We start from the raw sequence: 23157 nt of genomic DNA, 5'->3' as shown, positions 1-23157 counted from the left end.
TGAAAGCAAAGCATACACCCTGTTATGTGTACTCGGTTACTTCCTTCAGTTATACATTAACAAATTTCTCTTACAGTTAAGAGCAATACACACACAGAACACTTTTGTTTGTCCTCCCACCCCATCCCAAACTATGGAGAATGTACATAGTGTTTTAGGGTAAACTTGGCTGAAAAGTTCACCTTTTTACTAACAGACTATGCTAGGAAAAAAGTACACATCTCTCAATTCTTAATGTATCCAGAAATGAACTAATATAAGAGGAAGGAAAACAAACAAAAAAATAATAGGTCAGCGTAGTGACCAGCTGTAGAGGCTTACCAACATTTAGGCAAGAAATCTTTGAAGAATATTGAAGTATTTAGAACATGAGCTCAGTTTTCTCATAGCAGGGATAAATATGGTGATCATATGTCATCATATTTTGGGGAAAAAAACCAAAAACCCACACAACGGGTTATCCTTTGTGTAATAAAAATTGCTACATTTTAATTATGTAAAGACTTAAAAACAAATGCGTAACCATTCAAATTGTATTTATTTAATTACACTGTAATGCAAATAAGTTAGGTCCATATAAATTCCATTTTGTTGTATGTACAACCTATGTCATTAGCAAGCTGATTGAGCCAGCTGGTGTAAGTGTCCACCTCATCCTCTGGAATGTACGTATCTTCAGACACTTTCTCTGTCCATCGGCTGGCTCTAGAACAGGACCACCACATCCTTCATCCCCAAAGTAGACTGGAAGAGGAGGGGGGAGGAAACCGAAGTCAGATTCGCAGCATGTACTCATTTTTAAATGGATATTTGTAAAATACAAGCCTGGAGGAACAGCCCTGTAAATGTACGGAACAAATGCCAGCCCCCAAAATACGGAAATAATGCCACCTTTAAAGTAAAATTTCAGTCTACAGAACATCAACGTGCTTAGAAAAATGAGCATCTGTAAGCTTCAGATTAAACCAAACACATTTCTGGTATCTGTGTACATACATTCTGGTATGCAATACATACTTTACTGTGTGCAGAGACACGCCCAGTGAACCAGGAAAAAGTCTCAAACTGCTACTGAAGCTAAACATAGAAACAGTGTCAATAAACAAAAAACCTCCAGCAAGTTAGTCTTGAGACAACAGAGGATTTTAATGAAACTGCAACATGATCTTGGCACCCGGTTTTCTATACATTATAACTATGTGAAGCTAGAACATTAATATATGACTTTGCAAACAATACAGTCCATCAATTACTTGTCTTAGCAATACCTAGCTCTGCCCAGTAACCACAATTATTTCAAGAAAAATAGAAGAGTCACACTTCAAAACTTTGTCTCACCCACGGAAGTCATCCAGTAAAACTCAAATACCACAAGAATTCAGGTATTACTAACGTCATGACGTTGCAGCACTAAACAGTTCCAGAAGGAAGAGGCAATGTGAGCAAATGCACTTTGCTTCAAGACAATGATTAACATTGAAGGATACAGCCCTTCACTTCATGCAGCTTTTATGCAGTGTTACTACCATATTTGCAAAGGCAAGAGATTGGGTTTTGTTAAACTCATGCTAGAAAGCTGAAAAGTTATTCCTCAGTGCACAAACTTGCATAAACTGTTGCTCTACAACAGACTAGTGTCCACTCAAAAGGTACAGGATGTCCCATATAGTAAAAGCCATGCAAGATTAAGAGAAAGGCCCTCCCAATAACTTGTATTCTGCTGTCTTCTTGTCTGGATTTCTGAAGAAACAAAAACCATGACCTGCTATGCTTTTACCCTAAACAATCAAAAACAATGGATGAAAGCAATGTGTGCAACTGTTGCTGTCCAGAGGTTACACCCAAAATGGCAACTTCCTGCACTGGGTTTGCATGTACATTCGGAACCAATACATACCTCCAGATAGTTGGCTCAGGCATTCCAGGATCCGCACCTCTCTTAAAACCTGAAGTGAAACATACATATATATAAATATGTGCAAATTCTGACATAGTTAAATCATTATCAAATTATTCCAGCCCATTAAACTGCAATAAAAAAGAAGACCTCCTGAGAACCGTGATTCATGAAGCTGTGTACCAACCTGAATAAAAATTGCACATTCTTATCAGGGTTAGAAAGCAGAGAAAATAAATACAAGTGTACAGGGCAATTTTGTTTTGCTTTTAATTCTTACCTGCATCTTTACCTGACTTAAAATTCAGGGCCAACTAGCTATGTGAGATGGAGAAAGTTATCTACCCCAAAGATCAAGACATACATACCAACACAACACAAAACCACGCCGATTTTTAAATGCTGGTTAGAAAACAACCTAGAAAGGCAGTACCAACAGTGACACCTACAACTGCTATAAGCAAGCATCCTGAGTCCTAACAGGCAATGTTCTGCAACGACATCCAATGCAGAACTTAGAAGAAATATTTCAGTAACAGTTCACTCAATTTAGGCTGACAGAATTCTAAATGTCAAATACAATTAAACCTAACATCTCCCATTTTTACTGGCACTTTTTGAAAAGCTATCTAGTACTAAAGCTTGCAAAGAAACACAGTATTTATCAACCTACTAACACCCAGGAAAACTAAGACAGAGTTAATAACAAAGAGTTCATCCTCAGCTAATGACTCGAGTACCAATTCACTAAAGCAAACTAATGCTAGAGAAGCAACTGAACGTTCAGTGTATAAAATATCTTTGCCCTCTGAACTGTAAAAGTCTTGAAGTGTAATCACGCAATTCATGTACTGTTCAACACACTCTCTCCTACATCTGCTATCTAGAAATGGATGTTACATGAAAAAATACATTATTTCCCTTGTTTACCGCAAATAAATAATTAACGCCAGTTTGCCTGAAACACAGGCCATGAAGGTTAACGAAAAAACTTCCAGTAATTTCATGGGGAACAGGTTAACTCTTTGAAGATAACCTTGTGTGATCTGAGAGTATTCAGCACCCTCACCCACTTTCTTCGCTTGCCATACTGTCTAGCAAAATTGCTTTAAAATTCATGAAGTTGTATTAGGAGTTACACTTTGTGTGTGTGAATGTTTCTGGCTTTTCTTCCCCCCTAGTACCTTCAAATAAGGAAGCCAGGTTCAACAAAACTGTACTGGTCTAATTTACCTACTTAACAGGGGCAGCCACTTCAAAGCAAAAAAACTACAACAAAATACAACGAAAACACCCAAAACCTGACCAATTACCTATAATTGCACATGCACATACCAGGCTCCCTTATACATCCCCTGAGCATCCCATGCTGACCTAGAAAGCCTTTCAGAGAAAGTTAAAAGCTCAAAATTTCCCAAAGTTTCCTTGCCTGTGTTTAGTTTAGCATGTATTTCATATACACAGGGGTCAATACAAAAATTTACCTTGAATCAGTGACACCAAGACTGTGTAGCCCCGGCCCTTCCACTGCATCACACCTTCCCTCCCAGATTCAACTGTAATCCCAGTACAAAAAAAGTTCTTCCATTTCTAGACTTTGAGTAAATGCCACCTCCAAATGTCTATGGCAAGCAAAACTGGCACCTGCACATCTCCTTCCCATCTGCTTACACTTAATGTCCTTTCATTACAGCAGACAAATTCGTAAGAGGGCAATGCAGATGTGGAACAGCACACTTATTTTCTGGAGTTATGAAGCTAAACTACTACAACTTAGTTTCTCACTGCTACGTAACAGAAGTATACAAGGTACCCTGATATCAGTGCAACTTCAAATATAACGACATGGCTTTACATGACTTAACTTACTTCCTCTGATGTCCCTGAGAACAAAAGCATCTTTCCCATATTCATAGATACTGTCATAAAAGTAAAATCAAAACAAAAATTCAGCAAGAGCAAAATCAGGCCACAAAACACTGCTGCAATTCCCACCCAAAAACAAGTGACAAACTAAAAATGGAAGTGCAATTAAACTTAAACCCAATACTGCCAATTAGTGTTTTTCCATAGTGTTTGAAGTGGCCTCTTTTACCTGTAGTTGTTAAAGCCTGTATGCGACTGTTGAAAAGACCAACTTTCTCCTGATTGCTATCTACTATGTGAACAATCAAAGCCCTTCAAATTGGAGGCTGCATTCTCCTCCATTAATTAAAACAACCTATCAGCTTTGACTGTAATTACATTAAGCTCCCAACCCTCCTTCAGGTTTGCATTCAAGGCAGAGGTGCCTGCCCGTTTTAGATGCTCTTCCAGAAAGACCCACTGGAGTTGGGCAGAAAATAAACCAGGTGAACCACGAGGATTAGCCTTGCTGGGACCCCTTGCCACACAAGAAAGGAACAAGTGTGTCACGGCTACTGCACATGTGCTTAAGTAGCTACATCCAGGATAGTCTTCCTCGGTGGTTTTTAAGGATTCAGGTAGAATACTCCCAAGTGGTGGTTGTGGTGGCGGTGGTGGGAATCCAAACCCGCTTTCTAACAGGGAGTGGAAGTCTTAAGTAGGTCAGGCTCTGTAACACGGACAGCTGATGGCATACAGCCCAAACTCTGCAGGACAGCTATCATGTGGCGGTGATGCCTAGCCAGACCCATGACAGGAGCAAGTGAAATACACCCTGGGCACCAGGCATGATGTCAAAGCATCCCCTGAATGCTCCACAGCAGTTCGGAAACAGGAGCCACGCCATTTCGGGAGAGATTGTGACCTGCACCTAGCTGGAAACTCAACCTCAGGCAGAGGCCGGCAACCCCCGCGGCACCACGAAGGGGCTCCTGGCCGCAGACAGCTTTCTCCTCGCACACGGACGCCCTGCTGCCAGAAACACACAGCCTGGCAGCTAGGCCAGTCGGTCACCGATAATCACAGCATGATTAAATCACGGCTCCGTTCGCCGCCAAGCCGCTCCGGTGGCGCAGTCCCGGGCCGCTCCCGCGGGGCCCGCCCCCTCCTCACCGCGTACGCGGGCTCAGCGCGCCCCAGCGCGGCAACAGCGCCCAGGCAGGGGAGGGCGCAGAAAAAGCTTTTTAAAGGACAAAAAAAAAAAAAGAGAAAGAAACGAAGCGCCCACGGCCACCGCGCAGCAGGGCCAAGGGCAAGGCCCGTCCCTGCCCCACGGCTCCCACAGGCCGCCTCACCGGCGGGCCCTCAGCCCCGCTCCGCCCGCGCATGCGCGGCGAGGCCCGCACAGCCCGGGGGCGCCTCTCCCCGACGCGCGCGCGCTCCCTTCCACCCCCCCACCCGCCCCGAGCACGCGCTGCCGGGCCGGGATGGGGGGAGGGCGCGCCCGGCCGCCCCGGCCCCGGCCTCGGCCTCGCCACCGGCCGCCGAGCGCCACCGCCACCCCCGCGCCGCAGTACGGCCGGCCCCCCGGCCGCCGCTGACCTAAGTAAAGCACGACGGGGATGAAGCCCCAGCGGATGGCGAACTGGCCGCCCTTGAAGAGCTGCTGCAGCCGCTGCTTGGCCTCCTTGCTGAGCTTCGGCATGCCGGCGGCGGGGGAGAGCGGAGGAGGAGGAGCCCAGCCGCCCGGGTAGCGCTGCGGCAGCGGCGGGGGGCGGGCCTCCATGGCGCCGCCGCCGGGTCGCGGGGAGGAGACAGCCCCTTCCCTGAGACGGGCGAGAAAATGGCGGCCGCGGGGCTCCCTCCGCTCGCCGCCGCCCCCGGGCATGCGCGGCCGCCCGCGGGGTCCGGCTCGCCGGGCGGGGGGGGCGGGGGGTCGCAGGGGGCGCGGCCGCCTTCGTGTTGCCTCTGGGCCCCGCGTTCGTGTTTCTTTCCCGGAGGTGTCGAGGTACGCGCGCTGCGCAGGCCCCTCTGGAGGCTGGGACGTGGCGTCTGGTAAGTGACAGGTGGCGGTGCAGGGAGAAGAGAAGCGTTTCTGGACGGAGCGGGACGTGCCTGTGCGGGGTGTGCGGCCTGTGGAAGCACGCAGGAGGGCCGGGCAAGTTCTGGCGGTGAAAGCCGGGCTGCCCGTATGGGGAGAGGCGTTCTGCTTTCAGACCTAACGTTGAAAAAAGCCAATATAGCGCTGAGAGCCCGTTGTCCTTACAGACTCAGAGCCCCCGTAAGCACCGAGGCCCTTTCTTGTCTATCTAGTGACTGAGTGGCCTCTGCCAGGGCCCCTTGCAGTGCCCAAAGCACCGAGCTCTTGTCTGTTTGGCACCGCTGCCGGCGGGGCGTCGTGCTGTGTGATGGCGCTGCCCTTGACTCCCTGAGTTGTGTCGCATTTGTACCATGTTCATTCTTTCTCAGGCCTCCTGCTACCTTCTGCTGTAGTGCCAGAGCCAGGCCTTCAGGTTCCTAGTATTGCTAATGGGCTGAGTTACTTAAGAGACATGATACAGATTGCCCATGTTAACTACATCAAACTCCTGTCATAGTTTAGAGGGAATTTAATTGCATATGGAAACTCTGAAACCAAAGTTTTTAGAAGTCAGTCCTTGTGACACTGCAGAAACCTACTCGGTTTTGTTCATAGTCGTGATTTATTGACCAGACACAGTTAAAGCTCTGCATGTTATGTATTGGTTTGCCTAAGGCAATTACTTGAAGTTCTGTAGCCATTTTGTCAGTGCTTTTAGATCCAAAATAGAATCCAGGGCTGTAATAAATATCTCTTATACAAATACCACATTTCTTCTTCCAGTGTGTGGATGCGTGCTCTGCCATTCCAGGATGATAAGAACATGAGCTTACAGCTTGCTCTTTGCTCTCCAGGTATGGACAGGTAGCCAGCTGCAAGCCATGTGAAGGATTCTAGCAGTCTGCAGCTTGCTTTTGCCACGGTAAGTCTACCAATAATCAAAATGTGGGGGATAAAGAAGTATTTTGGTGTTGTGGCGGCATAAACATGTTGTTGTGTTACCAAATGCACAAATAGCCTTTTCTTATGTAAGCCAGTCCATATGCACTGTACTTTCGTGCACATTAAACGTGTTGATGAGATACATCGATATTTCTAGTCATGTGACAGACACATTTAATATCTAACAAGTAAAGCAGAGGCTTAGAGTTTGTGAGTGGCTTCTTTATGAACGGAATAGCTTATCCCTAAGCAAATGAGCAGATGAGCATCAGTAGGAAGCCTGGACTGTGAACCTACACCTTTCCCAAAAGAATATGCCTTCGTGTCAAATGGCATATGACATGATCATGTGACATATTTTCTTTATACATTCTTAGCCATTAGGGGCAACAAAGTGTGCTCCAGATAGCGACAGATGATAATGGGAGCACGTGTTGTGTCAATTGACTTTGTGAGGGTTAGTTTTGCTTGATGAAGTTTTTGATCAGTTTGGCTTACTCCACTCTTCCTGCAGCAGGTAAGCTGCTGGGATAGGCAGAAGAATACTTGCTAGTTGTCTTCATTTCGCTTTAAAAATGAAGTGTTGCCAGTATCATCTTGCAGGTAGGGCTTTTTCCAGTTCATTTTTTGGCAACCAAGGTGGTGTTACTTAGAAATAGTACCTTCAGATTAATGGAATACTTCCATTAACGAATCCAGAATTGCTGGAACATACTAATGAAGACTTTTCTGTGGCAGTCATGGGCAACTAGTAATACAGATATTTCATCCATAAAAGACAGAGCTGCCTCTGAAGTGCTGTTTGTCTGTTGCTTTTTTCTGCATGGTATTAGAGGCGAGTTTGTACTTACCAATGTGGTCATATAACTCCTACTTTGTCGTATCTGGCCTGGTACTTGTACATCAGTGGATTGCTGTATTTCTGCTCCTGAAATTGAATATTATGTAACTATCGTTAAATTATTTTAGGGTTAGTCATGCATTTGAGCTGGGAATTCTAACTTGAGGTAACAAGTCTTTCTATCTGTAGGTTTGCATTAGCTTTCAGGTTTTTTGGTATATCACTGTTGTCAAACTTTTCAAACTAGTACACTCATGAGTAGAATTGTGTAGACATTCAAAATGACAAATGTACTATTCTTCCAAAAAAGTGTAGTGCAAGTGGCACATTCATTTGTCAGTAATGGTTTGTCATACTCAAAAGAGAAAAAGGTCAAACCAATGAGCTCTCTTTTCTGACCCTTGCAAAGGAAGAGAAGTGGTTGCTGCAGGAACCTATTTTTCAGCAGTTTGTATTACATTGATTTTCCTTTCTAGATGAGACTAAATCAGATCTGCTTCCACAGTGTAGTTAACGGGGGGGGGGTGTTACAGCTTGTTCTTTCTAAATGTACAAAAGCAACTGTTTGTTACAGCACACAGCTTGTTCATAATCTCTCACAAAATATTACAGTAAAATGTGACCCACTGTACTGGAATTAAATTTGAAAGGTATTTTTCTTTAAAATGCTGGTAATTTTAGTGTAAGTAGGATTCAGATGGTCAAATTTACTGAACAACGGTTAGACAGCTCTGTCTCCTTCGAGTATAAATTGGTTTAACAGTGTCACATGTGATACAATATATTCTTATTGTGGATGTTCTTGAGAAAGGATATTCACAAGTGTGCCGCGTGTACCAGGTGATTCTCTTGTTGCCTTCACATAAAGTCAAGGAATAATTTTCAGAGCACAGAAGCTTTCCTTGATAGTTTTCATTTCTCATGTTTGCTACTTCTGACGTTTGACTAAAAGCTTGTAGGTTATTTCCTTTATTTAACTGTAGAAGCCAGGAAATCAACAGCAAGAAAATAAATATTTCTTTGCCACAGTTCTCTTGCAAACAAAATCATTGCTGTGGCCTAGAAAAGCACAAGTACATGTATTTTGTATGCAAATAAACCAGTTTATTCTGTATAGCTAATGGTCTGAATTTATGTAGTGTTACAGACTGAAGCTGAGAAAGGGTATTTGTAAACTAAGAGAAGTGACTGGAGAACAGCATTTCTTCCATCATAACATGCATCTGTATCATATCTGCAATAAAAAAAAAAAAAAACAACAACCCACAACCAAAACCCAACACACATACACACCACCACCCTGCAACAAAACAAAACCAAACAAAACCCCAAACAACACAAAAAAACCCCCAGAGCATGCCAATAGCAAAGGTTTGTACTGACTCCAGAAGCGTTCTGTGCCTTTATTTGGCTCTGGTGGCACCTAGGATGTTAGAGGGTCTGAGAGTCCTTTGGTGAGCTATTGACTCAGCCATAGGGTAAAAGAGAACATCAGTCATCTTCCCTGCAAGTTCAGTCTGGTGGGACAGCACTATCCAAATAATTGAAATATTGAAAATTAGCCCCTAAAAACAAAGGTGCCAATGCTTAGGTATGAAACAATAGCTGTTTTGAAGGGAGAAGTAATACCCAAAGAAATGGGCACTCTAAGAGATTGATAGAGGCAGCTTTGCCTCGAGAAGATAGAAGTAGGATGTTGTAGGCAAGCTGTGGGCGCTAGTTCACATTTGTAATTTATTGTAATGCTTCCGTGAAGGACGTTGGATTTATTTTATTCTTTTTCTCTTATGGCTGATAATGAAGACTTGAAATGTTTTCATTAAAGAAGAAAAGAAAGAGCCTTAATTGCTGGAGTGACAAAAGACAGTAATACCATATATGTTGACATTTTTTTTGTTACGAAAAACCTCTTTGAATTTCTCTTGCCTCATAGTTTGTGTGATCAGCAACAACAATAAAATAAAATCAGAGGTTTTAACTGGGACAAGAACATGAATCCCTCCTGTTTTATTAACTTGATTAGCAGTAATTCTGCAGGTGCTGTGTTTTCATAGCAAATTAATACCACTAACACTCATTGTAAACCAGATTAATGTTTCGAATTTATGAGTAAAGGAGAGAATTGAGATTCTTATAAAGAGGACTGAATCACTTAAGCATGAGTCTCTGGCTCAGGGAAATAATGTCACTCAGTCTGATGACTTTAGTTGTCTGGTTTTGGTGCCAAGGGTAGATTTCACATTAAAGAATTGCAGACCTCTAAGGCTTTATGTCAACACACTACAAAGCCGTGCAACTCAGAAAGCTGAAGAGGGAGGCAAAGTGAAGTGGCACATTAAAAGTTTGTGGAAAATTTCTGTAAACTCTACACAGGAAGTCATTGCAGAGCTCCATTATACTCTTACCACTCTCACTTTTCAGATTTCCCCTTCAAGAAACTGCATTAAATTCATCTGCTTGGGAACAAACTTTGAGTTTATCCCATTTAGGAGGAACTTACATTTCAAAGATACTGTGGTAGGCATTTCATACTTCAGGATTACACTGTAAATCAGTATAAATAATACAAGGACACAAGCAAGATGTATTTAACAGATTTCCATTACAGGCTGAACCTTTACGTTGTCAGTGAAATTGGTAGTATATTATGACTACATGTTCTATTTCACGTTATTATTATGATTAGCCTTTCTGTTTTGATTGTGCCCTGTTAATGATGGTCCTTTTCTTCCATTCCATTTGAGTATTCCCATTCATTTAGTATAATAAATCACAGCTACCCTGCAGTACTACCGGTCTGGCAAGTGTTCCTTGCTCCTTTGTTTCACAGAGAGACAAATAAAAATGGAAATCCCTTTAGTCAAAATAAAAAAATACTAAGGCTGTCCAATTATGTCATGTGGGAAATGTCAGAATTCTTAAAATTTCTCTTGAATGTTGTTAAGACCTAGATTACTTGGATCTGAGTACATGAGGTTTTGTATTTCACATATTTTCAAAATACACTTGAAATACAGAGCAGTGATGCATATAAAAAATTTCTGTCCAGATTACAATCTCTTTTATATGAATTTCTGTGTGATACTTGTTGGCTGTACTCTAGTCACTGTCTGATACAGGATATTTCCAAGAAAAGTGGTGCTGTCAGATGCCTATAAAGAAAATTAGTAAACTGACCAGAGTGGTAGGAACAAAAAGCAAAGTGTAGTAATTCTGTATATTCAATACAAAATTTATTTATTTAAAAATAAACCAAAACTGAGTGGTAATGGGGAGTTAACTGCAAAACAGTAATAATTTCATTATTTTTCATTACAGCTCCCAAGGCCAGTGAAGGAGACACAGCAGTTTGAGGTGAGACAGCATTCAACAGAACCTCATCAAATGCTTTTAGAGACCTTTGAGAAGAACTGCTGTTGTGCTTGAAAATTGAGTGTTACCTGTTGCAAAACTTTGTTGTTGTTGTTTGAAACTTGACTTTCCCATTCTTCCCATCTTCATTTAATAATGAAAATTGTTACATTTAAAGATACTGCTACCTTTTACTATTGGTAGTTCCTCTAAAAACACAACAGTTCTTAAATACATGTTTTTATGATTGCAGTATTTGGCCGAGGATGAAAACAATAATCTGATTCCTTGCATACTTTCAATGATACGCAAAAACCTGATGGATTAAAGGATTTTCTGAGGCCAAAACTAATATTCATATTTATTCAATCTTTGTTTTTAAATTAAGCTTTTTTTGGCATCTGAGCAGTGAAGGTTTCAGTAGCTCTAGGAGGATCTTCCTCTAAAGATACTAAACCTTTTATTTGTCAACAGATCTCAAGTAGATTTTTGTTGCTAAAGAATATGTTACTATAACAACACATAACTACAACGATTCTAAAGGACTTAAGAGATGCTTGTTCTAGGCAAATTTTTACTGTGATTGAAACAAGGTGAGGAAAACAGTGAATATATTCTGATTTCCAAAAGTCTTTGCTCTTAGTATACTTATTTTTGTACTAATTCTGGCCTTAGTACATTTTATTAAGGTGAGGCAACCATGAAGCTAAGAATGTATGTCTTTGCAATCAGTTGACAGCATTGCACATGAAAACGAAATAGTTCTTTTTGAAACAGAACATAAATTGGAGTATTTGAAAAATAACAGTTGTAATTAAAAGTCAAATTCTGCTTCCTGTCTTCAATGAGCATTTGTTGTAATAGTCTTTCTTAGCATCCATCTAAAAAACCAAAACATGCTGCTGAAATGACTTTTTCTGACAGTGAAATACTTAAAAATAGTAACTGATTGATGCACAGCATTCACTTCACTGATTTACAATAGCGCTTTTGGATGCACTCTTTCAAATTTTACAAGCTAAATGTTTACTACAACAACAACAACAAGAAGATACTAATTAGCCCCTGATCATAAGCAAAGAGAAAACAAGTAGTAAAGCGAAAAGAAGGACCTCTGAGTTGAAATGCACCAGGTGGATGTGGAACAGGTCTGTCTGGGTTTTCTGCTAGAATATGAGTTTGTTCTGGTTTTTATCTTGAGTCACTGCTAAAATAAATAGTTTCAGTTACTGTGTATATCCCTAAGTATCCTTTTCCTTTGGTGCCTCCAAAAGAGGAAGGGTGTTTGTTAAGATAAAAGTATAAATTAAATTTTAATTTAGCATAGTTTTAATTTAAATAAAATTTAAAGCATAGCTTTAATTCTTGCTTCAAAGATAGTCTAGGTTTTAGTGTTGTCATTATAACATTTTTTAACAGCTTGTAATGCAAATTATGGAGTCCAGAGCATAATACAAGAGGTTAAAATACGTATATTTTCAGATCTCGGGTAAGATTACCCAGTCAACAAAGTAAATGTCATGTATATGTATAAACTGAATCTTTCTCAGTATATCTAAATATTGAACAAAACAGTTAGATAAACTGAACATAGGTATTATTTTATCTTGATTGTCGGCTTTGGGGGAATTGACTTCAGAAACTTAAGGACAAACCTTTAGTCATGTTCCTGATTCAGCATGGCTTAACCATCACCAACAAGGCAAGGAGCAGTTCACACCTCCTTTCGCCAAGCTCAGGATGCATCGCATGGGCTTCTGTATAAAGGTGACCCTCCAGGAAGAGCTGCCTTCCAGAACCTGAAGTCAAACTGGTACTGACAAAAGTATCAGCATTTATGCCCGTCTTTATTTTTCGCTTTTCAGTAGCTCGGATTTCACTGAAAATTTCTTTGAGATCTTCAGCACATGGAAGGTTACAATCAGTAATTCAGTATTATAATGAAGAGTAATTAAGGCCTTTCACAGATACCTGGGGGTTGGTGATCAAGGAAAGATCTTCCTTTGCAAGTCTTGTGTAGCGCTATCAGGATTAAATGAAGTGCAACTCATGGTTAATGAAGTTTTTACTATTCTGTGAACATAAACCTTAATCTCTTAAAATGCTGTCCTTTTTGTCTTTCATACATAATTTCTGCCCAGACTCTGTCGATTCTAGCATAATCATATGCCATATTTAGCCCAGACAAATGTTTTTAGATTTTATTAATTTTAAAATATTGTCAAGTAGGCACACAAGTATCTCTTCTCTATGTATTGACAGCTTAATTAACATATCTGTAAGTTCATCTTAGACTCCTTCCACTAACACACCAGAACACCAGTAACCTTTCAGGAAAAGAACCAGTGTTTCAGTGTGGCAGTGTTGCTGCTTTTCAGTTAGGATTATTAAAAATCTCAAACAGTAATCTCCTGGGAGTGCAGAAATCCAGTTTAAGAGCACAATCTGTACCAGCACACACTGGAGTGATTAATGAGATTTCAGTAGATTTTTGTATAGCTTCCTACCTGAAGCAAAAAAAAACCAAACCAAAAAAAAACAATAAGAAACCAACTAAACAAAACAAAACAAAAAAGCCACCACAAAACAGTGAGGACAGATTAGTTGTCTTTCACCGCTTCCTGTAAAATGTTATAGGGACTCCTACAGGTTCTATATTGAACGATAGCCATTGCAGCAAGAATTTTAGCAGAGGACGTTCAAGGAACCCCTGCAAGTTCCTTATGTTCTGCTTCATAAAGTCTGTTAGGCACACAGGTCCAAGTAAAATGGCATTTCTGTAATAGTTTAATTCTTTCTCTTTTTTTTTTTCAAGTGTATATTAAGTAGACATCTGAAGAAACCACATTTTACTCATTTTAAGGTAGCAGTCACAAGAGATTAGGTGCTGTTAAGTGTAACGAAGCATGAAGATGACAAGATAAATTAATCTGAGGCTTTTCAGCTTGATCAAATCCTCCAGTGCATAATGGTATAGATTCTGTATTCCAGACACAAATGTCACCTAGGGGTCGAAATCATGCTAGATGAATCTATGTGAGTAAGTATAACTAAGATAGCTTCCCCCATCCCCCCCAGTTACCTTCCTATTTTAAATATAGAAAGGAAAATGAGTCCTCCTGAGTTAAGAGGCGAGTTAATTGCCTGTGGGATTTGGGATGGGAAGTTCTTTCTAAAATAAACACGGTAATAAAAGCTGTTCTTTCACATCTTAGGGGGAAAGACTGCTTCTAGTGACAGAGGACTAGACTAGACTAGACATGCTGGTCTCTTAGGACATTAGTACTGCACTAGTACGTATAGCACTATGTATTAAAATCGTTAATTGTATCATAGCAAAATATTTTTCTGCAGTTTTTCTATGAAATGTCTTTAAAACCATGTGCAGAATGTAACCTCCCATGTTGTATATTAGTTCCAGCCACTGAAATGCTGGTGAGCTTTTGAAATCCTGAAGAACAAGTATCTGCCAGGAAGCCTATATAGGACTTTAAAAATAAATTTTAAAATTAAACTACTGTTAAAAAATTTTAAAAAGAAATGCTGACTGAAGTTCTCAATCAATAAATTGTATCAGTTTCTGTTAATTTAGTTCCTCCACTTCATTACGGGAAGATGCTATTGATGCAAAATTCATCAGCAGTGTTTCATTAAAGCCAGCGGAGGGCAGGCTTGAATTGGAAACTGGTTTTGCTACTTCAGTTACTTGAACTTAAAATACCAGATGGGCCCTCAAACTGAAAGCTGGTGACGATCTCATCACCTTTACTATTCTAATTACGCTTCTGCTGGATAAAAGCTTTTTTTTGCAATTGCTGTTAGACGAAATGAGTGTTTTGCTATGTTGCTGTAAGAACAGTGAACGTTTAAATAAAGGTGCTAATATGAAAGTGGGTAAGTCGTATTAGCAGTTGTGTGTTACTTATGAGAGAATCCACACTGCTTGATAATTAACAGTGTATATTCTAAAATGTTTTTTAAAAGCTAATGAATATTATTATTTTACATATTTACATTTTACAGATGAAGAAACTGAGGAATAAAGTGATGGCCTTGCAACTTACCCGTCTAAGGTGACCTACAGAAGCAAGAACAAAATCCAGATTTTTGAGATCTAGCTCAGTGTTCAAGCATATCTTTTGCACAAAGAAACTGTGGCATGTCTAACTCTTGCAAACATTATGGAAAAGATTGCTAGCAGCCCACGTTGCTGAGGTTGAGGAGCTTACACTGATGAAATAGGCCAGGTAGCCTGACAGGCAGGTTGTAATCTTGAGAAAAATATTCTCAGGAAGGTGGGTGGTGATCAGATTAGGTGGCTAAAGATCTGCTTTAAGAATAGTATTGTATTAATAAAACAAGTACTCTGCATTTTTATGTATATTTGTCATTCTTAAAGTTGGGTTGTGTTCTTACAAAGGAATGAAGAGCCTTTCTACATAGACCTTTAAAGCCAGTCCAATCTCAGTACTAGGAAATGTATAGTTAGAAAGTCAGTTTGCATACAGGTGAAGGATTAAGATGCTAACTGATTGTTCCTCCCTTCCCTTCATCTTTAATTACAAGGATTTCAAATTATGAGTGCTTCAGTAGGGTTCCTGCTAACTCACCAAGCCCACTCTATATACTGTACCTGTGGTCAGTAATATTCATGGGATTATCTGTTCCATTTTCTTTGTATTCTTAGGAGGTCATTACCCAGCGTAACAGATTTTTAAATTATAAAAATACACTGGGTTTTTTTATCTATAAGCCTTAGTGTCAACTGTTCTTTCTGTTTCTAGAGAAGACTGGAGGCATGCTGTTACAAAGCTTGCCATTCCCAAGGCTCATGTAAGATACACCACAGAACATCTGGTGCTGCATATTGAAAGCTCCATTTGTACAATGAATGAGCACATTGCACAGTGTATTTTTTCCTTTTCTTTCTTACTGCTGATTTGTAGTGGACATTTGTTGATGGTGGGAATTAGTCACTGGTTTATATGACTCCAGTGAAAAGGACAGCATTGAAAATCATAAATTAGAATGTGAATGGGTGGGCACTTAATAGTTTGGACTCAAATACTGTATTACTTATGACTGTGTTACTCATTTTTGGTATATTTCCAGACAAATCATGTTAAAATAGGAGTCAGAAATATCTGGCAGTGATTTAATGTAACTTAAACCAATGTGGGAGTTATTCCAAACCTTATTACTGTAAATTGAAGCAATGAATTTCAGGATAACCTTCAGAGAAGTAAGTCCAGAGACAGACATGTGCAGGGAGGGCGTTCAGACAACCTTTGTGATAGCCTGTTACTTTTCAACTTTAGGACTTTCTAAGTACTGTGTGAAGGTTTGTAAGAATAGATTACAAGAGTCTACTTTGAATTCCGTTACGATTCTTGATGATTTCTCCTTGTACTTTATGATTTTACACCTCACAAAGAGCTGACATCTCCAAGTAGTCATCGCTTCCTATAACTCACAGAGGCCTGGAAATGCAAGTACCCTCAAAAGAGAAAAGATAATTTTCTCTTCTGCAGAAGGTAAGCTCTCCTCTCCTCAAAATAACACTCATTGAAGGCATTTATTTACAGACTAATTCTATAGACTAATTTATATCCCTTAACTCAAGAAGAAGCAAGAAAGATAGCAGTTCAATTAACTAAAACTGCTGCTTTGAGAAGTATGGTTCCTGGTGTCAAACTTTTTTAATTCATCCCTAACAATACATTGCGACCTGTAAACTAAAAGAAATAAATATTATTTCATACTCTCAGGGCAAATGCTATGATATTGTAAAGGGTACATTTAATATACCATATTCTGAGTCTAAAATTAAACCTTAATTCCAGAGTAGCACCAATTCCATCCAGAATTTTTTAGATTTGCTGTATTTCAGCGTGAGGAGGCTTTAGCTGTCTTGTTTAATTCCCTCTCTCGGTTTCTTGCAACATCCTTCATTCTCGGAGCAGAAGTACAACACACTGGAAGAACTAGCACAATCTCCAGCAAGAGCACAAAGCTGTGGGTTCATGGGAAGGATAACATCCGTCTGCCCCCCTAGATAAGCCAAAACCCATGTTCCCAGCTTATAGGTGGCTTTTTTTACCTTTTGCTCCATGGTAAAAATCAAAACTTTCTGTGGTAAAATTGCCTTTATATTAAAACCACAGATAAATCCACTCTACACTCTTAAATTTTTTTGACAGACAACTTGTAAGCTATAAACATTAAAATGATGTATAAATAGGGAAAGTGTTGATAGAGCATTTATGTAAAATAAGGTGTATATGAAAATTAATGTTAAAAATGTCCTGAATATGGGGGAGAATGAGAGTTCCACCATGCCAGTTACAGCTGTTCGATACATGGAGTTAAAGGAGAGTTTTACATTGTTATTGTTACTGGTGTAACTGATTACATCTTCCAGTTAAAACCATTATCAAAGGGAAATAAGCCTGAGCTTTTGGGAGCATGGCAAGTTTTTCCTGCTGTAAGCTTCACAGGTTTACAGCTCTACCTCCACAATGGTCTTTTCTTACACTAATCCTAGATGGTGTGTATTCGTTTTTGTTTGTAACCAGCTTTCCCTTTTATTTGTAATACATATGTGAAATGATAAAAAAATTAATGATTTAAAAGCAGTTAAGATATTCCTACCTCAGAAGCACGTCATTGTTATGTGCAGTTGTGCTTGTTCTGCTGAGCAGGCCCATCTCAGTTGCAGAGGGAGTTGCAGATAATGCAAAATAACTCTCTTGGAGCAGCAGCTGTTGCTATAGGTAGACTGACCAAAAGCCTGTTGTTGTATTTCTTTACATGGAAACAAATGCATAGATATATACTGTCTGAATAAAGAACATGGCATTGTTGTGTGCCTGTGACAAAAAATAAAATAGTATTTTATTGGCAAAGTATACTGAGTTTGGATTTAAAAAAAAATGAAAGAAATTCACATATGCCGTGCATAAAGCTTGTACAACTGTGTTTGATCAAAATCAGTTATTCTGGTAGTGGTACTTTCAGAGATGGGAATTTTAATGACAGTGAAAAGATACTTCTACTTCTATGGAATTAAAGCTTGCTGCTGTCAAGTTGCCAGCATCCTTACATGTGTGCTGAAGCCACCTTCCCCCTTCATAAATCAAGTATGTTTATACCTACTGTCACAAGTTGCAGAGAGACACCAGTGATTGCTTCCGTGTTTAGAATTTTGTGGAGTCTACTACCTATGAGCAGACTCTGCTTAAGTGATCTGAAACTACTAATAGCTAATTTTGGTTTTGACATACTTCAGCCTCCAACAGTGTGCTGCATCTTCTGTTACACCTTCTGGGAATCTATGTGTGACAATTTCTTTTTCTCCCCACTTGGCTCCAAGCCAGAAATACATCAGTTTGCACAAATGGTTCTTAACCTTGTTCACGCTGGAGGCTTTTTTTTTTTTCCATTTTTTTTTTCTTCCTGCTTCTTTGGTTGTTGCATGTTTTTATAGTAAATTTAGTACTTGCAGAGTTTCCTGTATAATAAACCAGTGGTTACAATGCATTTTCTCCATGGTCATTTTATGGGTGTCTTACTGTAACGTAGGAGTCCTAAACATTAAGGCATTTAATCGGCTTTCTGATGAGGTCGTATTCTTGCCACTCGCTAGGGTAGGCGGCCCAGCTGGCAGAGGCAGGCTTCAGCATTTGCAGAGTAACCAGCACTTTTGAAGGCTGATAAAACATGAAGGCACCAACCTTTCTCAACAGCTACCTGGCAAGTTGCAGTGTCTCTGCTATCAAGAAACTGGTGTATAACTCATGGGGAAGGTTGTGCTTGCCGCAGGAATTATATTGGTAGCCAAACTAGCTTGCCTTAAGTTAATTCTGGAAACCCTGCAGCATATATGTGTGCATTATGTGTATATAAATGTACATATACAGTACAGAACTGTAGGTTTATCGGAATAAATTTAAAATGAGCCGGCTTTGATATCAGTAGTGTATATGTATATACACATATAGCAAACCTCAGCTGCAGCTTGGGAGTACTCAGCGTTTCAGCTACCTAGAACCACGTAAGCAAATATTTGACATTAGAAAATCAGGAACATTTTGATTGAAGTTATTAGGTTGATACATGGGAGTTCTGTGTTAGAGGCAGGAAAAAATCTGATTGCAGAAAGAACAAGGTTACTAAGATCAGATTTTAAGATTCTACTTCCAAGCAATAGTGAGTAGCTAAAATAAGGCTAAAAGCCAGGAGCATGCAGGCTCCTACTGGTCAGTTTTCAGTTGATCAACGTTGGTTTTTAATAACTAGCTGCAAAAGACTAATTAGGGACCTTACTGCATATCCTTCGTTTCCCTGTCTGATGCTGTCCCATGCAACCTCAGCGCCTCTTGACCCCGGACCCAGCACCGATCAGGGCCAGCAAACATCAGCTTCAAGATTCAGGGTAACGTTAGGATTCTGCCACCTGTCAGCGATAACATATAACTTCCACTGCTGGGCATAAGCCAGAAGATACTAAACTGTGAGTGGTTTGGTTTTCTCCCACTAACAACAGGGAGAAATTTAGAGCGGTAACTTCACAGCACCAAAACCGTTCAGCACCCGTCATGGGAAATACTGTCAGTTCCATTTACTATTTTGGCAGGCATAATTTTATTTTTCAAGCTCTTTATATCAGCCACGTCAGTGTTTTAATTATTTCATACCTACTTCCGCATTTTAATAAGTCTGTGCTTCAGCAGCCACGGAAGATGGAGCCCCCCCCAGATTTTAGAGGTTTTTTTCACTGGGTGCGATACCTTAACATTTACAAGCTTCATTTACATTTCAACAGACCATTCATCTGCCTGCTGTCAGAGACTGTGCGTGGCATTAGATGTATATTTTAGAGAGATAATAAATTCTAATAAAAGGGGATCAGGAATACCTACAGCAGCTGTAGACATTTGTAACAGAAAAAGTCATACTTTGTATGAACGAGGCACGAATGGCAATGTGTGCAAGCACCAGCAGGAACAGCAGAACAGAGGGCTAAGAGAATTGCCCGTTTTGTTGACACAAAAAAAACATTCCCAGCAGAATAATTAAGGGATTGCTCTTTATGTCAAGGCCACAGACCTACGCTTTGAAAACAGCCGCAACACAGACAAGCCGCCAGCATAAGACCCAGCGCCCTGGCCCCAGGGGGACGGCAACAGGGCTGCAGCATCAGTTAGGCCGCTCCTGTGAGCCCCGCGGGAAGCACGCCGAAAACAGAAAACAGGCAATGGGCAGCCACCCGGCCTGTCATTGACGAAGAACAAAGTAAGCAGGATTCCGAGGTAAAAGACAACCACAAACCAGCTGATGGGTCCTAAGGGACAGGAAAGATCCATCCAGAAGTCACTCTGTTGTCTCCAGACGAGGAGAACCTTGGGCTTGGCAGTCGGCGTCCCGGCTCCTTTGTGTCAAGTATGAGCGGTCCTGGCCGGGCCATTCGGTCTCATGTGTCTCGGTGCTCGTGAATATCTGAAATATATGAAGTGTGAATGAATTAAATATATAGGAGAATGAGTGCGAGTGGATAAAACCAACTTGCTGAAAGATTTGGTAAATCAATACTCCCTTCCTCTTCCCTAAGATCTCACACTGGCCTTTCTCACGCCAGTCTCCCCGTTACAGTCATTTCCCGTTGTTACACAAACGAAGTCATTCATGTTGAGGACCATGTCATAACTCCCCCACAGAGAGAGGGGCAGAAGTATGCGTGACTTGACCTAGCTCTTGTATTCTTTCCTAGATGTGGCATAGTAACAACCTGTAGTATATAGATGGTAGTTTCCTCCCATTGCTTAATTAAATGCCTGGTTTGCTCAACGAAGAGGGACTTTGTACAGCATTTCATGCTATGGAATTTAAGCTTCTCTGAGGATACTCGTGCACTGCTGGAGTATAATAATCATAAATCATAGTTGAGTAGTTATTGACCATGGTTACTTTATGGAAAGCCACATGAAAACAAAGGGTTAGAGAGAAAGTGATGAAGGAAAGGTAAAAAAAGTCTGCTTTAAGTCCTTCGAGAATGAAAATGAGGAAATAACATGTTGGCCTGAGACAAGGATGATAGGGACTTGGCCAAAGTCACAGTATGACTCAGAAGTTGGTAGGATGCTTGAATAATGCCTTCCAGCACCTCACGGATCCTGATCCATGGTGCCGGAGAGGGAGGCTGCGAGGGGGGCTCGGTTACAATGAGGCTGGGCTGTAGGCACGCAGAAATGGAGATTTGGATGTGTTGCTTCTTTCATAAACTTCAACAGACCACAGATCAAGTCCTCTAAACAACAAGATTAAGGCAACAGGCTACGCTGCCTTTTGCACTCTCCAGTAAAAATCTGGTGGAGAAATAAGTATCTTTGTCCTTCTGTCTCACCATAGTAGCATTAAAAGAAGCTACAACGTGTACATCCATTTAGCTGGTCACCCAGACGTCAGTGAGGGTCTTTGTGCTGCAAAAAAAAAGCCTTTCTCAGAGAACTAAACACATCAGATGTTACCTGTGAGCCAGCAGTATTTAATCTTAAGACACTGACCACAAAAACAGCTTAGGCATTTGTTCTGACTCAATTATGTATTTATTCGTTCAAATTTAGTTCGGGCTTTTGCAGAAAGCCTACTGGTAGCTCACCAGCCAGTTGGCTTCTGCTGTCCCCAGAGATAACCGTGAGCCAGTCTTTCTAAACGTTTATTGGCAATATTACACTTGTTAGTTTAGCAAAGACTGGTAACGTGTTCACTGCTGTGCTGCAGACTCCCTCACAGCTAGTGAAGGAGAAGAGAGCAGGTGCTGTAAGGAACTGATGCTGCTTAGAGATCAGTGCCTGACACTATTAACCAAAGGCCTGATAAACATGAAACCTTTCAGAAACCAGGTTTGTTTCCAGACACTCAAATGTTTCACTATTGACATCACAAACTGGATTTTTTTACCCAAGTAAAATATCTTAAATCCAGAGCAATCTCAAAATTGCCTTTTCTGGAGCACCTCTAGATGTACAGAGCTCAAGAGCAGATTTTTGCTCCATATTTGTTCTCTTAAAATTGGTGTTAGAAGGCTTGCAAAGCTTCTGTCTTGGTACATGCTTGGCACATACTTCATCTCAAATCAAAAGATAAGCACTGGGGAGGGGGAAGCCTGGTTTGCTAAGAACCATGTCTGCCAGATTATAACCAGTATGTATTTTGGGGGGGAAAAGCAATGTGCAAAAGTAGGTTTAAACCTCATTTGCCCCCTCACAGAGCTGGACCATTTGTCACCAGGGTAGGTGACCTAAGGGATCCTCTCAGTCACGCTGGTTACCAAGAGCTGCTAGGGCAGGAGATGACCTGACCACAAGGGACTGCAAGAGGTAGAGCCTAACTCGGGGTGACTACAAAAGCGGCTCCACCGGTGGTCCTCAGGACCTCCCGTGCTGCATCTGATCCCTCACCGCCAACCACAACAACTTTTGAGTTGCCAGGCAAGACGGGTCATAGCAGCCCAGCACAAAGGTTAATCCACTTTCCGCATCATCTCCAGGAGTGAAGAGGCATTGCTAAATTACAGAGCCCCAAAATCACACTGCTGAAGTTTAAGCAAGCTGCTGAAGCAGCCAGGCACTAGGTACCGACAGTAACTCAGCCCCGCCGCGTGTGCTCAGCCTTCTGTGCACGACTGCAGCATCCATAGCAGGCAGCAAGGCAATAACCAAGAGCTGAAAGGAAGAGATGTGTGAGCCACTGCCAAAGTGCAAACAAGCTGTCATCCAGCTGCATAACAGCTGTGCTTTGAAGCCATCACAGGATTGTTTTCATTGGACAAACCTTATTACCGTTCTGAAAAGCCCCACGAACCTGCCTGCATAGAACTGCCTGCAAAGAGGCTGGCCCAGGTATCACTTGCAAATGAAGTCTGGACTATCAGATCTCCAAGAATATGAGCCACATGCTCAGGAAAAGTTTTGTGGTGTTACTCTAGCTACAGAAGGACGAGTTCTCTATCATCTGCTGATAGGTACATGCTAAATACAGTTTGGGTTAACTAGTTGCAGAGATAAATCTAAGGGAAGCGAACCAAAAGATGGGGGCATCTAACACTTGTCTTGTGAAGTTTATGGGAAGCAGCGATACAAAAAAAGTCATGGGCAGATCTTTGCCCATGAGGGCCAGAATTCAGCGACATGCACAGACATC

The 23157-nt window shown here is 41.0% G+C and overlaps 1 protein-coding gene, 1 long non-coding RNA gene and 1 other non-coding gene across 8 annotated transcripts; 2 read left to right on the top strand and 1 right to left on the bottom strand.

Moving 5' to 3' along the window:
* Positions 1-519: 519 nt before the first annotated feature.
* Positions 520-5492, bottom strand: TOMM7 (translocase of outer mitochondrial membrane 7). The gene is made up of 3 exons (XM_037383648.1): positions 5345-5492; positions 1898-1946; positions 520-744 (listed from the first exon to the last, which is right to left on the bottom strand). Exons 1-3 carry the CDS (start codon positions 5445-5447, stop codon positions 729-731), a joined length of 168 nt encoding a protein of 55 aa, XP_037239545.1. The 5' UTR covers positions 5448-5492; the 3' UTR covers positions 520-728.
* A 6-nt stretch (positions 5493-5498) lies between these two features.
* Positions 5499-20499, top strand: LOC119146260. 6 transcript variants are annotated; one of them, XR_005103681.1, is made up of 5 exons: positions 5499-5750; positions 6677-6744; positions 10924-10959; positions 14980-16490; positions 20056-20499. It is a non-coding gene; the product is annotated as an uncharacterized LOC119146260 (long non-coding RNA). The 6 variants fall into 6 exon arrangements; XR_005103679.1 differs by lacking the exon at positions 20056-20499 and adding an exon at positions 16920-18493; XR_005103678.1 differs by lacking the exon at positions 20056-20499 and adding an exon at positions 12635-14249 and having other exon boundaries at positions 14980-18493.
* On the top strand, positions 11214-11301 carry LOC119147929. The gene has a single exon (XR_005104241.1). It is a non-coding gene; the product is annotated as a small nucleolar RNA SNORD93 (small nucleolar RNA).
* Positions 20500-23157: the final 2658 nt, after the last annotated feature.

The sequence above is a fragment of the Falco rusticolus genome, chromosome 4 (genome assembly GCF_015220075.1).
Source record: "Falco rusticolus isolate bFalRus1 chromosome 4, bFalRus1.pri, whole genome shotgun sequence".
Classification (NCBI taxonomy): domain Eukaryota; kingdom Metazoa; phylum Chordata; class Aves; order Falconiformes; family Falconidae; genus Falco; species Falco rusticolus.
Note: the sequence above shows the minus strand (reverse complement) of the source record. Positions and strands in the feature narration are given on the sequence as shown.

Coding starts and splice junctions, on each gene's coding strand:
- TOMM7 (XM_037383648.1), bottom strand. CDS start 5,447: ATGCCGAAGCTCAGCAAGGAGGCCAAGCAGCGGCTGCAGCAGCTCTTC. Junction 1,947..5,344: donor CCCCGTCGTGCTTTACTTAG/GTCAGCGGCGGC, acceptor GTTTCACTTCAG/GTTTTAAGAGAGGTGCGGAT.